We start from the raw sequence: 14,408 nt of genomic DNA, 5'->3' as shown, positions 1-14,408 counted from the left end.
TTAATTTATTCATCTAATATAACAAGATATTAAACTCAAATAAATAACAAAATGATTCAAATTATTTTTTTAGAAAAACAAATTTTTTTTATCATATAATTGTTATTTAAGTGTATGACATGTGCTTCGTGCTGGTAAAAATCAAATGTGCGAATCCAACGTTAACTGATAAAGAGTTTCCCACATGCATATCATCAACGTCAAGAAACTTAATTATATCAGTCAATACACACATACACATATATGAACTAGCTAGATTCAAAGTAAAGAGCCAAGATCAGGTGCACGAGTAAATGTAGTCAGAACTGAGGGGGATAAATACATTAGCTGCATTAGTTTCTATCATCTTCAATTGCTCTTCCAACAGGTGCATGTAAATAATCCAGTCCCCATTCCCTTTTGGACTCGGCATCGGCATGACATATCCTGATTTCCCTCCCCAAGGAAAATGGTACGAACCAAACAAGGGTGTTCCCCACCCAAAGTCTATCTTTCTCACCGGAAAATGCAGCCCCGATGAAACCACAACAGCCGGCTCTTCCTCTGTGGCCCTAGCATGCGTATATCCTGGACAATGCTGGGTGGGGGCGGCGCTCCTCCACCCAATCTATCAGCCCCAAGAAATGTTCTTTACTCAGAGCACTTTTCAGAAAGCTGTGCACTTCATCTGCCACCCAGCTCAATGATTTTTCCTTCAACTCTTTAATTTTCTTCTCCCCGTATGGGATGGATAAAACGTTGCCAAAATACGAAGCAATCAATTTTTCTTGACTTTCTTCACCGTCGATCAATCGTTTCCTCCCGTCCACCACAATTCCCAGCTTGCAGTAGCCATCACCGGCAGAAACTTTACCGGAAACAATCATTTTCCAGAGAAAGGCGCTGAATCCCTCCAGCTTAGTCCTCCTGTTCCTTTTTCCAAAACATTTTTCATCATTTGCCAATGCCTGAATCTTGTCAATTTGATCAGCTTTGACGTAATAGATTCGGCTCAAAGCTGTTCGCTTGTCATCCTCTGCAGCCGGTTCCCGATCGTCCGGCGATGTAAAAGCTGAAATTGTGGCGTACATGCTGTCAACTGAGAGGTGGTAGGCAGTTGGGCGCCGGGGTAGAAGGAGTGAGCGGCGGAAGGATGGGGGCTGCGAGATTGGCCTCGACTGTGTTATCTCCGCCCATGAAACGACAAACATGTTGGCGGAGTAGGCGTCTGCCACCTGGTGGGCGAATGTGCATGAAACGACCATTCCTCCGCATTTTAGTTGAGTCACCTGTTATCAAAAGCATATAATATTCTTCCGGAGATTTTATTTAAGATAGATTAAAGATGCACTCTTCTGCTTTTGGTAGTATTAAATTAAATGTAATGCAAATTTAAGGAAAATTTATCGTTTTTTTTTTTGAAAAATAAAATAAAATAATTAGATCATGACCGCAAGAGTGACTGAGACTAAATGCCAATGTAAGAGCTAGTCAATGTTACTTAGAATCCTACCAGGTTTTAGCTATTTTCAACATCCACATGCAAAAAAAACATCAATTTCCGAACAATCGATAATCTCCTGAAAGAGTCTCCGACAATCACCTGTACAGCAAGAACGCCGTGCTTCCTCTCCGGCACCAGCTTCCCTTCAACAGTTTCGTCAGGATTGTACAGATCAAGATCCATCAGTTCAGCGTCCGCAAAAGCTTCCACGAAATCCACTCCACGGTTGTTACATAGAAGCTCTGGCTCCCCGGCTGTGTTCGTCACCAGCTGCCCGGAAAAAGCGTAGTATGCGATCAAACACTGGGCTAATGACTTCTTGAGAGCACCGACCATAGTTTCAAAAGATAGTTCCTTGGTTTTTCGGTAGCAAAAGAAAATGCCGACGTCCACCGGCGGCAACAGCAGGTCGAGGTTGGAGAATGGCAGCCAGTGCTCTTGGATCGGCAGAGCCGCTGCGACAACCTCTGTTTTGCTTACCTTCACCTCAAGTTCTCTTTTCAGCGGCATTTTTCTCTTACCTTTTCTTAATTTTTGTAATTGAGAGTGGGAGAACAAGGACGAAATATTCGGTGGAAAAAAAGTAAGGTGAAAGATGGAGTATGGTTTCCTTTCGAAAATGTAACTTAATTTGTTTTATAAGATGTAGCTGGTATGTTGGGAATAGTTGGGATTTCAGCAATTAAATTAAGTAAATGCTATAAATAAAAGTCTCAATAGGTATGACTATTCTATTTTTTTGTGTCTATATATATATATATGTATATATTATAAATGAGTGATTTTTCGATTAATATATACAGGCCATAAAAAATTCGAACCCTCTCATTTATTTCAAAGAACTTCATCATCGAACTGAGATTGTATATATACCACTAATATCTATTTTGTGTGTCCATTTGGTTTGTATTTTAAATGGATCCCTAGTAGGGAATATTTCACTTTACATGTGAAGACAGTGCCCCACGTGTAGATCCTGGGTTTAGATTTAACCACAAGTACATGGGGTTCATTATTTTTTTTAATCACAAATTTGGTTAAATCTGGACCATCTAAATCTTGTGGGACACTGCCCCACAGGTAGGATCGAACGATCCATCACTAGCAAAATTAAATAACAAAATTCCTATTTTTATTAAACGACATTAATGGCTTGCAGGTATGAATCTTGTGGGTTTTTAGCAAGTGAAAAACAAAGTCAAACCTAACATTGCCTAACTCGTAAAAACTTTTTAAAATCAAAATAAAGTTAACTTGTCTGTCTAGAGTTGGGATTTCTCAACATTAGGCATGCATGCACCTTTACATATGACACATCAAATCATATATTTCTTTTGTTTTTAAAGAAAAATTTATCGAGAGTCGTGTTTCTAGTTTAAGGGGGAGTCATTTTTCAAAAAAAAAATGAAAATATAAAACTTTAATTTCTAGGGAACATAAACACGCCATATATTTTGAAGAATATAATATATATGTAATCGTTCAAAATTCATATAAAAATTATTTGTTTGTTGAATAATGTGAATTCTGAAGTTGAAGAGTGGTTACAGTAACAGATGCTCATCTCTAAATTGGTTGAACCAACCCTCTTATTTCACAAACTGCTACGTACGAAGCTTGAAAAATAATTAAGCAAGCACTGTGTTAAACTGCTATGATTAATGTATAGTATTTTAAATAAACATTCCTAATACGTACGTACATATGATGTGATAGCACTACTGCTATTAGGAATGTGTCTTGGATCGGAAAACAATTTCCATTCTTGTGGAAAACTTTTCGGTTGTTAAATCAGATTTGGGGGAAAAAAATTCTTTATTCTTTAATTTTCTCGGTGGGTGTGAGTGGCCAGACGAATTTTTTTCAAGTCTCAGGTCTAATACTTATATTTTTTTAGCTAGTCTAATTTTATATTGCGAAATATTAAATATTTATTGACAAAAATTTGTGTGATACGGTCGCACGGTCGTATTTGTGAGACGGACCTCTTATTTGAGTCATCCATAAAAAAATATTAATTTTTATACTAAGAGTATTACTTTTTATTGTGTATATCGTTAAGGTTGACTCGTCTCACAGATTAGGATCTCACATGAGACCCACTCATATTATTTGGGTGTCTCTCAAAAATTGGGTCTCAGTCAAGTTTGTTTTGAGCCACAACTCCCTCAAGCCCTCGACTGATCAGATCGAGTTATCATGATGGTTCACCATCCACATGAAATGGCTTAATCAGTCGGAGAAGCCAAATTATTTTTTTTAGAAAAAAAAGTGTTTTCTGAAGAAGTATATTGTTTTGTTGCAAAAGATGTTTTAAACACAAACTTTAAAAAAAATGTATTTTTAAAGCGAATTTCTGTTTTTTGAACTCTGCTTTACTTTTATTTTAAAACTAAAACAAAGACATTTTTTTCAATATTTATCCAAACCAATTTTTCTTTTTAAAAAAAAAAACATTTGAAAAAGCTAGACTTATTTAAGCATTTTTTTAAGCTACAACTTCTGTACCCAAACTCGTCTTAAACGAAAGGAGATTTCTAATGATGAAATAGTTTTTTTTATCTATCGACTTGTTCAATTTCGACTTTTACTTCAGTAAATTTTCAGAGTTTGGTTTTGGTTCACTAACTTTTAAATTTCAACTATTTTGATCTAATTGCTGACGTGACATCGGAAAATCTTGAAATTGCATAAAAATGCTAACATGACATCGGAAATTGATACTCGTCAGATGTCACGTTATCCATTGAGCCAAGAATTAAAAATTAGTACTAAAACCAAACTTTAAAAACTTGATAAACCAAATTCAAAAAATTGAATAACTTCATAGACTAAAAAATCCTTTTTCCCATTACATATAAGAAGACTTATATCTCGAGGGTGATTTTGTGAATTCCATTCACGGCTTTGATCCTCGTGATATCTTTTATTTGTTGCCTCTAATCAGAGTAAAAAAAAACAAAAACAAAAACCTTAGAATTAATCAAGAAAAGTAAGCAAAAGTTACCACGGATAAAGGGCATCCCATAATAGAAAAATCAAATAAATTTATATTTTCAAACATATACGCATCGCATTTACTAATTATGGTAATATAGCAAAATCATATAAAATTGAGATGATAACTAGCTAGCTAGCTTCCACATTCTTGAATTTGTTCTTCTCCACAAATCTGATTCTTCATCTCGTTAGGTTGGAGGAAATACAGCTTGGAAATTAAAAGACAACGAGAGTCATATATAATTTATGAGTATGTCTCTTGTGAGACGGTCTAATGAATCTTTATCTGTGAGATGATCAATCATACCGATATTTACAATTAAAAGTAATATTTTTTTTCATTGATGACTCGAATAAAAGATCCGTCTTACAAAATACGACTAATGAGATCGTCTCACACAAATTTTTGCTGTAGCTTATATGTATAGAATTAAATGAACAAATTTAAAAGCTCATGTCTATCCATGCTCTCTTAGCTTGCTCTCGCCTCTCTCGTCGCGTCCATATGTCGGCCAGTAATAAAGTACAATCTCATTCGATGTTGTGAGTATGGTTTAAGAACTTTTTATAATTTCAGTATTTTTTATCGAGTGTATTGATATGTTAAAGATAGTAGACTAAAATAAATTTAATAAAAAGACGAATAAAAGAGTAAAACGATAAATATATGGGTAATTATTATTAATATATATTGAAAGTACGAAATTCCTGGAGAAGAAATCAAATCTTGCATCTTCTTGCTTGATCCATGAGATCAGGGCTCAACCTGAACATCAAAACGCAAAACTCCATCTGATTGAGGCTCCCATCTCCATCCAGATCTCCTTCCTTCAACATACTCCTCAATTCATCGTCGTTCATATTCTGCAGACCTAAAGCTGCCGAATTATTCTTCAAGCTTTCCAATGTGATGACTCCCTTTTCATTGTCCATCAGCAGACGGAACCCATTGCAGAGCTCATTCAAGAACCCGTCCGCTCCCAGCTTCTCCACCATCGACGGAAAGAAATCCTCGAAAACGACGTGTTTATTGATGTTATTCCTCTGAGCCATTATTTCTGCTGGAATACGATTAATGCGGGCCGAAAGTGGAACGTATATATGAAAGTATTAATAGATATAGAGTGGGAAGAGGGAAATTTCTGCGTGGAAGGAGTCGACAAAGAAGGACAGCGAGGGTACAGTTCAGATTTGCGGCCTAATAAATATGATCGTTGGGGTTTCTGTATTCCAGGAAGTTGCATGGAAATTTAATTGTCAAACTGCAGCGGATATTTATTTATTATCACAATTCACAAACAATTATGCATGGGAATGGATCTCTATTTTCCTAGCAATTCAATTTTTTTTTTTAATTTTGACTTCTCATTTAAAGGTAAACTTAATTGATTAAGTGTCTTGTGACGATCTCAAATATCATTATTCGTAAGACAGATCAACTATATTCATGTTTATAATAAAAAATAACATTTTTTATTGATGACTTAAATAAAAGAACTGTCTCGTGAAATTAGATGTCACATTAGTTTCGGGGAAGATAACGAGTTTACTTTCCATACTTTTTTTAAAAAAACTTGTGAATGTGCTGAAACGTGGACAATTCATGAGACAGCACATATATGGTACGTATTATTGAAGTCATGACCGCAACCAGATTCAGTTTTTACCATTATTTTGATGTATTTTAAATAAACAAGGAAAACGGTTATAGCATATTTTCCAAAAATATTTATTATTTGCTAGAAAAATATCTAAAAGAAGAGGTCAAACTCTTATTCTCATTATTAATTAATTAAAAATGACTAAATAGTATGAATTACTTTTTAATTTAAAATTATTTAATATATATCTGGTCATCATAGTGAGGACATCAAAATATATAATCTCATAACTATTTTTCCTATATATTTTTGGCAAAAACTTGTGTGAGACGGTCTCATGGGTCGTATCTGTGAGACGGATCTCTTATTTAGGTCACCCATATAAAAGTATTACTTTTTATGCAAAGAGTATTACTTTTTATTGTGAATATGGGTAGGGTTGACCCGTCTCACGGATTAAGATCCGTGAGACGGTCTCACATGATACCCACTCTATATTTTTTCATTAAAACATTTTCAAATCACTCTGCAATATCTTACATTGAAAAAACTTTTTAAACAAAACTTATCTTCAACTCTATTAAATTAAAAAAAAATCTTGTTAATTGTTTAGTATCATTTAACATATAAAGATAATAACATTTCTCAATTTTGTCTCAACCTCTTATTTAACACTTAGATTTCATTCCATTTATATATTAGTAATTTCAATTTTTCATTAATTTTCAACCGACTCCATTATTTTACATACAATGACAAATTTTAACTAAATCAATTAAAATTATTTATTTTCAAAAAATAAAACTAGAGAAATTATTTGAAAATTAAATATTATATATATTCACATGTAAACTTATACTAATATTATATATTACATCACCGTCCTATAAATGACAAGAAAATAAATTTCCAAATCTTGTCATAATCAAGAAATATCCATCCCAACGGGATTTCAATGGCAATCGCTAGCTGGTTTGTTCCAGAATACTTTTTTAAAAGATCGATTTCATAAAAATATTTGTACGTTGGGCATGAACGTGTAGTTTGAATCGAATCAAATTACTATTATGATGGATAAAAGGGTTACACATAAATTCATAACGAATATCATATAATTCTTTAATTTGGTACAACAAAATAGTTTATTCAAAAAAAAATTCTCGGTTTTTAAGATTTCCATGGATGTTGTCTGGTCTACGAACAAGACGGTCGGCAGGAAAAACAGCCACCTTCTGCGTATTCTTGACACTGGAAATCTTGTGTTAAGAAATCAAGAAGACGATGAAAGCGACTATGCTTGGCAGAGTTTGATTACATATCGGATACTTTGTTGCCAGGCATGAAACTTGGTTGGAAGCTGAGAACTCGAACAAAATATGCTTATGCGATCGTGGAGAAGTAGTGAGGATCCATCGGACGGAGATTATACTCGCAGCTTGGGTCCTCCTGAATTATACATACAAATGATCCTTTTTGCCGGTGTTTAGAAGTTTTTACTCCCTGATCACCTCAAGATTGGCAATTGATTGACTGGTCAGGTGGTTGTGGAAGGAAACACGAGCTGAACTGCAGCGAAGGAGATGTGTACGTTAAGTATGATCAGTTAAAAGTTTCCAGACAATGCAGTTGTGTGGGAAAGTATCAAAAGTGTTGAAAATGTGGAGAAGAATGCTTGAAGAAATGTGATTGTATGGCTTATGCTACAGCAAATGTCTACGGGAACGGCAACAGATGTTTAGTCTGGCAAACTGATTTGGTTGATCTAAGAAATCTTCCCATGGGCGGTGAAGTGATTTACATACGTATGGCTCGCGTAGAATTAGGAATGATACAACTCTTGATAATGGTTTAGACTTCTGGACCTTTCAGTTTGTATCAGCCTGAGCACTCACTTTGATCATATGGCAACTGCTAGAATCATTAGCTGCTGCAAAGAGGAAAAGACGTGTGATTCGATGTATAATTATCATATCGTCATTTCTGGCTGTTCTTCTCACGGCTCTGGTATTCTGGTATCTGTGTCAAGTAAATAGGCAGACTGGAGAAGCTAAAACCAGTAAGCAAAGTTTAGACTTCCCATGATTATTTTCGCGGACAAAAAATAGAAAATTTTATCGTTGTCACCTGTTATTTATACGACACACGGTATGCAGATAGCATAGAAGAAGACCAAGAACTACATCTATTTCCATTTAAATGTATTCTTGCCGCCACAAACAATTTCTCTTAGCATAAAAAAATAGGACAAGGAGGATTTGAACCTGTGTACAAGGTAAGACTGTTGCCAGTGCTTCTTTGTGTTGGTCATTCATCCACATTCAGAGAATTTAAGAATGAAGTCATTTTGATTGCCATTCTACAACATCGTAACCATGTAAGGATCTTGGGATGCTGCATTCATGGAGATGAGAGAATGCTAGTCTACGAGTAAAAATAAGCTATTGCCATGGAGTAAACGTTTTACCATCATTCTCGGGATAGCGAGAGGATTTCTTCACCTCCATCAAGATTCCAGGCTAAGAATTATCCACCGTGATCTGAAAACAAGTAGCGTACTTCTAGACAAAGAAATGAATCCCAAAATTTCAGACATTGGACTAGCCCGGATTTTTGGAGGAGAACAAACTGAGGAGAAGGCTAAGAGAGTTATTGGAACACAGCAAGTCGTGATCCACATACTGTTTTGTTCTTTAAATATTAATTTACTTTTTTTAAAAAAATCTTATCTTTAAAACTCAGCGGTTGCATGTCTCCTGAATATGCAACGAGTGGTCAATTCTCTGTTAAATCCGATGTGTTCAGCTACGGAGTTATAGTGCTGGAGACGACCACTGGCAATAAAAACTGGCGATTTTATCACCCTGATCATGACTACAATCTCATAGGGCATGTGAACAAATCATTCCAAAGATTTACTCTCCAGTTTTTGTTTTCAAGATTCTTGTTGTTTCGTCATTCTGATATATATAATTGGCAAACACTCTCAGAACTGAAATTGCGGAATGAAATGAATTATTCTGAACTACTTGATACAATATACCTTGAGGACTCTGTTTCAGTGGAAAGATGCATCCAAGTGGCTCTTCTATGTGTCCAGCAGCGGCATGAAGATCTGCCCACCACGAGTTCTGTGGTGTTTATGCGGAATAATGAAACTGCAGAGGTGCCACAACCCAAACATCCCGGGTTTCTTTGTCGAGGTTTCTCAAAATACACCTGGTTTGGCCCAATAATGATTTATCATGTTTAATTAAAATTTTTAACACGTGATAATCATAGATTTTGTTATTCGAACTCCACATCAATAAGTAAAAGATCATGTCACAAACTAGAGGCCCAATAACACAATACATGATGTATCTTGAAAAAAGACAAGATTTCCAATTCAAAATTTTTAAACCTCTGGCTTAAACAAACAAGAGATCACATATATAGCATAAAAGATGGTGCAGGGTGAATCAAATAAATACTGGTGCCAATTATTGAGCAAGATAAGTTTGGTGCATAAAGACGACAACCTGTTACATCAATTTTTCAAATATATTTATTAATAAGATTGACATTTTAAGTTTGAGTTGTCTGTTCCACTGCCCACTAGTCATGGACAACGACTTCCGAGGGGGAAATTTTGAGGCATTGCGTGCGCAAATTTTCTCGTGGGTTAGGTTCCTTTGTCAATGGGAATAACAATTAATTAATTTAATTAAAAGAAAAATATCCTACAATTCCAAGCCTTGTTTGCTTGGAGTTGTGCCACGTCAGCTTGTTTGAATTTCCTCGTGGTCCTAATCGATTGATAGCCCCTAAATAAATTACTATATAAAAAAAACATTTTATTTGACAAAGAATTGGGGATTAAGTTTAAATTTTAACATTATAATTAATCTTACTCGTAATCGAAATATTTGTCGCAAAACTATGATTAACGTGGAGTCAAAGATAGCAAACTATGTCTGGTCATTTCGGAAAGGAAAATATTTTCAAAAAATTTCCCCAAAATTAATTATATTCTTATATAGGTAGATTAGAAGGCGCGTCGAGAGACCAGAGACTTATAAAGTCAATAAATAAACAGTAGGAAATAGATTATATTAAAATAAAATGGAAAATTGAATAAAGGACAAGATTGTCATTTCACGGTACCTTGGTCCTTTCAGTTCCACCGCACTCATTAATCCTCCTCCTTCCTCCGGAGTAACAGACGCCGCACTCCAAACTCCATACACACCTAAAACTGAAACTTCTGCCAAAACCAGGAACAAAGAAAGTATGGCCACCCATTTCCCTGACGATTTCAAATGCCCTATTTCTCTTGAGATAATGTCCGACCCGGTTATACTCTCGTCCGGGCACACCTTCGATCGTGCTTCAATTCAACGGTGGTTGGACGCCGGCCACCGCACCTGTCCGATTTCCAAGCTGCCTTTGCCTGAACCGCCTTCCCTCATCCCAAACCACGCTCTCCGCAGCCTCATTTCCAACTATTCCAGCGTTACCTTTCCTAAACCACAAGCCCACCCTTCGAGCCCGCAAACTCTTTCTCATGTTTTGATTTCTCCTTCGTCAACGTGGGAGGATAAGCTCCGCTCCCTCGAACAGCTTACCCGGATTTTTAAAACTGACTCGTCGATTCGGCGGAGATTTTCCGAGTCGGGTTTGGTGTCGGCTGTCTTAAGCTGCGTCGATTCGGGGGAGTCGAGGCTCCAGGAGAAGGCTCTTCATGTGTTGCTTAACTTGAGTTTGGATGACGACAGTAAGGTGGGCCTGGTAGCGGAGGGGATTGTGGGAAAGGTTGTGCATGCGCTTCGCGATGGAGTTGGGGACTCGCGCGCGGTGGCGGCTACGGTGTTGACCAGCCTCGCGATGCTTGAAGTCAACAAGGTCACGATCGGGTCTTACCCGGATGCAATTCCGGGTTTGGTAGCGCTCCTTCAGTTTGGGAATTCTAGGGAGAGGAAAGAAGCAGCCACCGCGTTATTCACCCTTTGTTCTTTCCCTGATAACCGGGTGCGGATAAGTCAAAATCGGGCCGTCCCCGTGCTAATCCAAAACGCTAATTCGGGCCTGGAACGGGCCATTGAGGTTTTGGGCCTTCTGGCAAAATGCAGGGTCGCCCGGGACGAAATGATCAGGTGTACTGAGTTGTTTGATGTTTTGATTGCAGTGTTGAGAAATGGCAGCTCAAGAGGCGTGCAGTATGCACTCTTAACTCTGAGTTCTTTGTGTTGTTATAGTGAGAAGATGGGTTTGCAGGCTTTAAAAGTAGGGCTACCTGAGATTTGTGTTGGATTATTGGAGGATGACAATGAGAAAGTGAGACGGAATGCGAAAACTTTAATGCAGGTTTTGCAAGGGAAGAGGAAAAATGTTTAATTTTGTCCATGATTGAATGTGATTTTGAATCGTTCGAGCTTAAAAGAGAGATTAGAGCTTTGAAGAAAATTGCATCTGTTTTTTAGGTGAGTAAGTCCATTCAACAAAAAACCGTAGTTTTTGCAATTTATGCTGTTGTTGCATATCTTTTTGTACAAAAGAATGTAAACATTTCTTGAATTCTTATTCCTTTCATTGTACATACATTCATACTATACATACGAGTTCCTGTCCTAGTGGTTCTTTTCCTATCCTATCAGATACTGAACTTCTGATGTATTGTTTATGTACCTTGTTTGGTATTTTTTACTGTAAAGTGCATGTGAACTCATGTAATGTGAGTGCCAATAATCTAAAGTTAGATGAACAATCAGGAAGACCTTTTTGTTTTAATTTTGTTCCAGTGCCCTCCTTATTTTGATGGCTTGGGCTTAGGAACGGAACCAAGCAAGGGACAGGTGAGGCGACCAGCTTATGTTCCATATGTACCATTCTGAAAAATTCGATATTTCGGCCTCTAATCCTATGTACATTTTGTCTCCCCCCTATGAAATGTTATTTTCCCTGTAATTCTTTATCTAACTCCTGAATCGCAGGCGTCCATTTTATTTATGTCTTAGATTCTCACAAATTGCTTCCCTTTTTTGTTCTACATGGGATTATTAGTTTAAGGTTCTTGATAATTCAATCTGTGATGACAGAAGCCTTGTTTATCGGTGCTCTTTATTGGGTTGAGATTTCACATAAAGTAAGCACAAGTACTTGTATATGCTATTGGAGTGCATGATATCAAAATAGAAAGAGAATATTGGTGTTCAATGGACATGTGAAGCTGCATAGATTTTTTCGAGACTTGGGAATATACATATAACTGAATATAATATATTGAGATATATGTGGTCTGTGCTTTTTCTTCTTGTATTAATATTGAAGTTTGTGTTTTTTATATGCTTGCCATTGTTAATCTAGAGCATTTTAAATAATCCCCATTTGCCACGGACTGAGATTTGTGTAATTGGATGGAGGAATACGAAATCCTTCGCCGCAAAAACTTTTTAACTTATAGAGAGAGTACATATTATGCTGTGTTGATCTTGGAATTTAAGCCTAGAAAAGTTTAAAAATCATTCTATTAGATGATATGCAGATTCAGGAACGTTTTGTTCTTTGTTTTTGTTCTTTTTAAGGTTGCACATCCCACCGCAGCGGTAGCTCAATTTCTTGTGATATCGATGTTTGGCTCGTATCACATCATAAATGAGAACACTGATTTTCTTGTGATTTCAATCTCTCAACTAAGCTCATCTACGGGTTGGACCAGATTACCTAAATCCTAATATGTAGATAGATCGCCATACACTTTGATGGAGTTGGGTATGATAATGGTATATCCACATCCATTTAAGAATGTAAGGTAAGTTGATTTGATATATTTGGGCAACGGAGGAATATTTCCTATGGTTGACTTCGGATTCCTGTTCTGTCTTATTATATTTAAGTTTACGAGTAGGCCGGCTATATGATTTTGGTGTGCCTTTCGAGGACAACTTATGATACTAGCTATTTATCAAACACTTGTAACTTAATTATTTAAGATTATGGCCTTTTTCATCTGTGGAAAATTTGTTGTCCATCAGGCAGCTTCATGGAAATAGCCTATATAGAGTTTGTTGGCTTGACTGTGTTATATATATTCCTAATGGGAGCCGCGAATTTTTATTTATTTATTTACTGTCTTTTTAGTTTTTTTAAAAAAAGTTGTAAGAAACCCAATATGTAGATTGTGTCTTGATGTATGAGTGAGTTGGGCCTGGACTTTGTATAGTGGGACCTTGTTGGATTTTTTCTGAGCCAAAAGTTGAATCAGAGTCCAAACTAGGTTCATGTCTTCATTGCATGGGACTAGACTTCAACTTGTTGAAAATGGGTGTAGAAATGAACCAATGAATGAAGGCAAGCAAGAATGAGAAAGCGTACGTCAAAAGATGAAACTCTTGAATGAATTATTCTGTGCTCTTTAAAAGCGAATAAAGCAAAAGCCCTTTTGATTTTGTACTACTTCACCAACAATACAAATAAAAGAAATTCACCATAAGTAGCACAAGCGTGCATAAAGCCATAATTGGATGTTTTCTTGCTTTAGCTCACAGAAATTATTTGTAACGAATCACGCCCTTGTTTTGTTTATTTTTCCTATACATTTGATATTGCCCTTACTTTTTCGCATTCTTTGATTTTTTTTAGTTGCTACTGATTAAATGGTTAGACAGGGATGGGTGCAATCAAAAACTAAAAGGGAAAATAATTAAGGGGAGTCTACAGTATATAATATTAAAATTTTATATAAAGAGATTTGTGTGATTTAACCATATCAGATTGAAATTGAAATTGAAATTGTATCCACCTCGAAATTCTTGGACAATCCAGCTCCACGATTTCAACTGATCATTAGACGTAAGTGTATGGCTGTAGATACCATCGGCTAAAAAGTTTGAAAAATAGTCAAAAGTAGAACCTTTTTCTTTTTCTTTAGTGAATTGTCCCCTTGTCACAACAATTCTTCGCGTTTAAGCTTCAACAATAATCATTGTGGTTGTATTGAAAACATTCAGGGACGTTTGAGTTTCGATTTTATTTTAAATTATTTCAATAATTAAAGAATTTTAAATGATTTATTTTGGTTAAAAAGAATATATAGAAATTAATGGATTGAAATCTATAGATTTTACACAAAAGCTATCTATAATGATGAAGGCATTGTTTGATAGAGATTTTGCTTATTTTAAAGTTATTGTTTTAGAATTTTTTTGAAAGTGTGTGGTATTCAAAATTAGGGAATTTATGAAAATAAAATTCTAAAATTAATTAATACAAACTAAAATCAAAGTGTTTGGAAAAAGATCGCTTTCACGTTTTGTTTTGTTATTTTTTTTTTTTTTTTAAGAATATCC

General features: G+C 35.8%; 2 protein-coding genes and 1 pseudogene across 3 annotated transcripts; 1 reads left to right on the top strand and 2 right to left on the bottom strand.

Moving 5' to 3' along the window:
- Positions 1-169: 169 nt before the first annotated feature.
- On the bottom strand, positions 170-2,089 carry LOC140813140 (coniferyl alcohol acyltransferase-like; annotated as a pseudogene).
- Positions 2,090-5,203: 3,114 nt separating this feature from the next.
- On the bottom strand, positions 5,204-5,536 carry LOC140811352 (calcium-binding protein KRP1-like). The gene has a single exon (XM_073169203.1). The coding sequence runs from the start codon at positions 5,534-5,536 to the stop codon at positions 5,204-5,206; it is 333 nt and encodes a 110-aa protein (XP_073025304.1).
- A 4,691-nt stretch (positions 5,537-10,227) lies between these two features.
- On the top strand, positions 10,228-12,196 carry LOC140813141 (U-box domain-containing protein 8). 2 transcript variants are annotated; one of them, XR_012113838.1, is made up of 2 exons: positions 10,228-11,543; positions 11,862-12,196. XR_012113838.1 is itself a non-coding variant. In XM_073171594.1 (1 exon), exon 1 carries the CDS (start codon positions 10,354-10,356, stop codon positions 11,455-11,457), a length of 1,104 nt encoding a protein of 367 aa, XP_073027695.1. In that variant the 5' UTR covers positions 10,228-10,353; the 3' UTR covers positions 11,458-11,706. The 2 variants fall into 2 exon arrangements, 1 of the variants encoding a protein (XP_073027695.1); XM_073171594.1 differs by lacking the exon at positions 11,862-12,196 and having other exon boundaries at positions 10,228-11,706.
- Positions 12,197-14,408: the final 2,212 nt, after the last annotated feature.

This window comes from Primulina eburnea, chromosome 14 (assembly GCF_022965805.1).
Source record: "Primulina eburnea isolate SZY01 chromosome 14, ASM2296580v1, whole genome shotgun sequence".
NCBI lineage: Eukaryota > Viridiplantae > Streptophyta > Magnoliopsida > Lamiales > Gesneriaceae > Primulina > Primulina eburnea.
The sequence above is the reverse complement of the archived record's forward strand: the minus strand, read 5'-3'. Positions and strand labels throughout refer to the sequence as shown.

Coding starts and splice junctions, on each gene's coding strand:
- LOC140813141 (XM_073171594.1), top strand. CDS start 10,354: ATGGCCACCCATTTCCCTGACGATTTCAAATGCCCTATTTCTCTTGAG.
- LOC140811352 (XM_073169203.1), bottom strand. CDS start 5,536: ATGGCTCAGAGGAATAACATCAATAAACACGTCGTTTTCGAGGATTTC.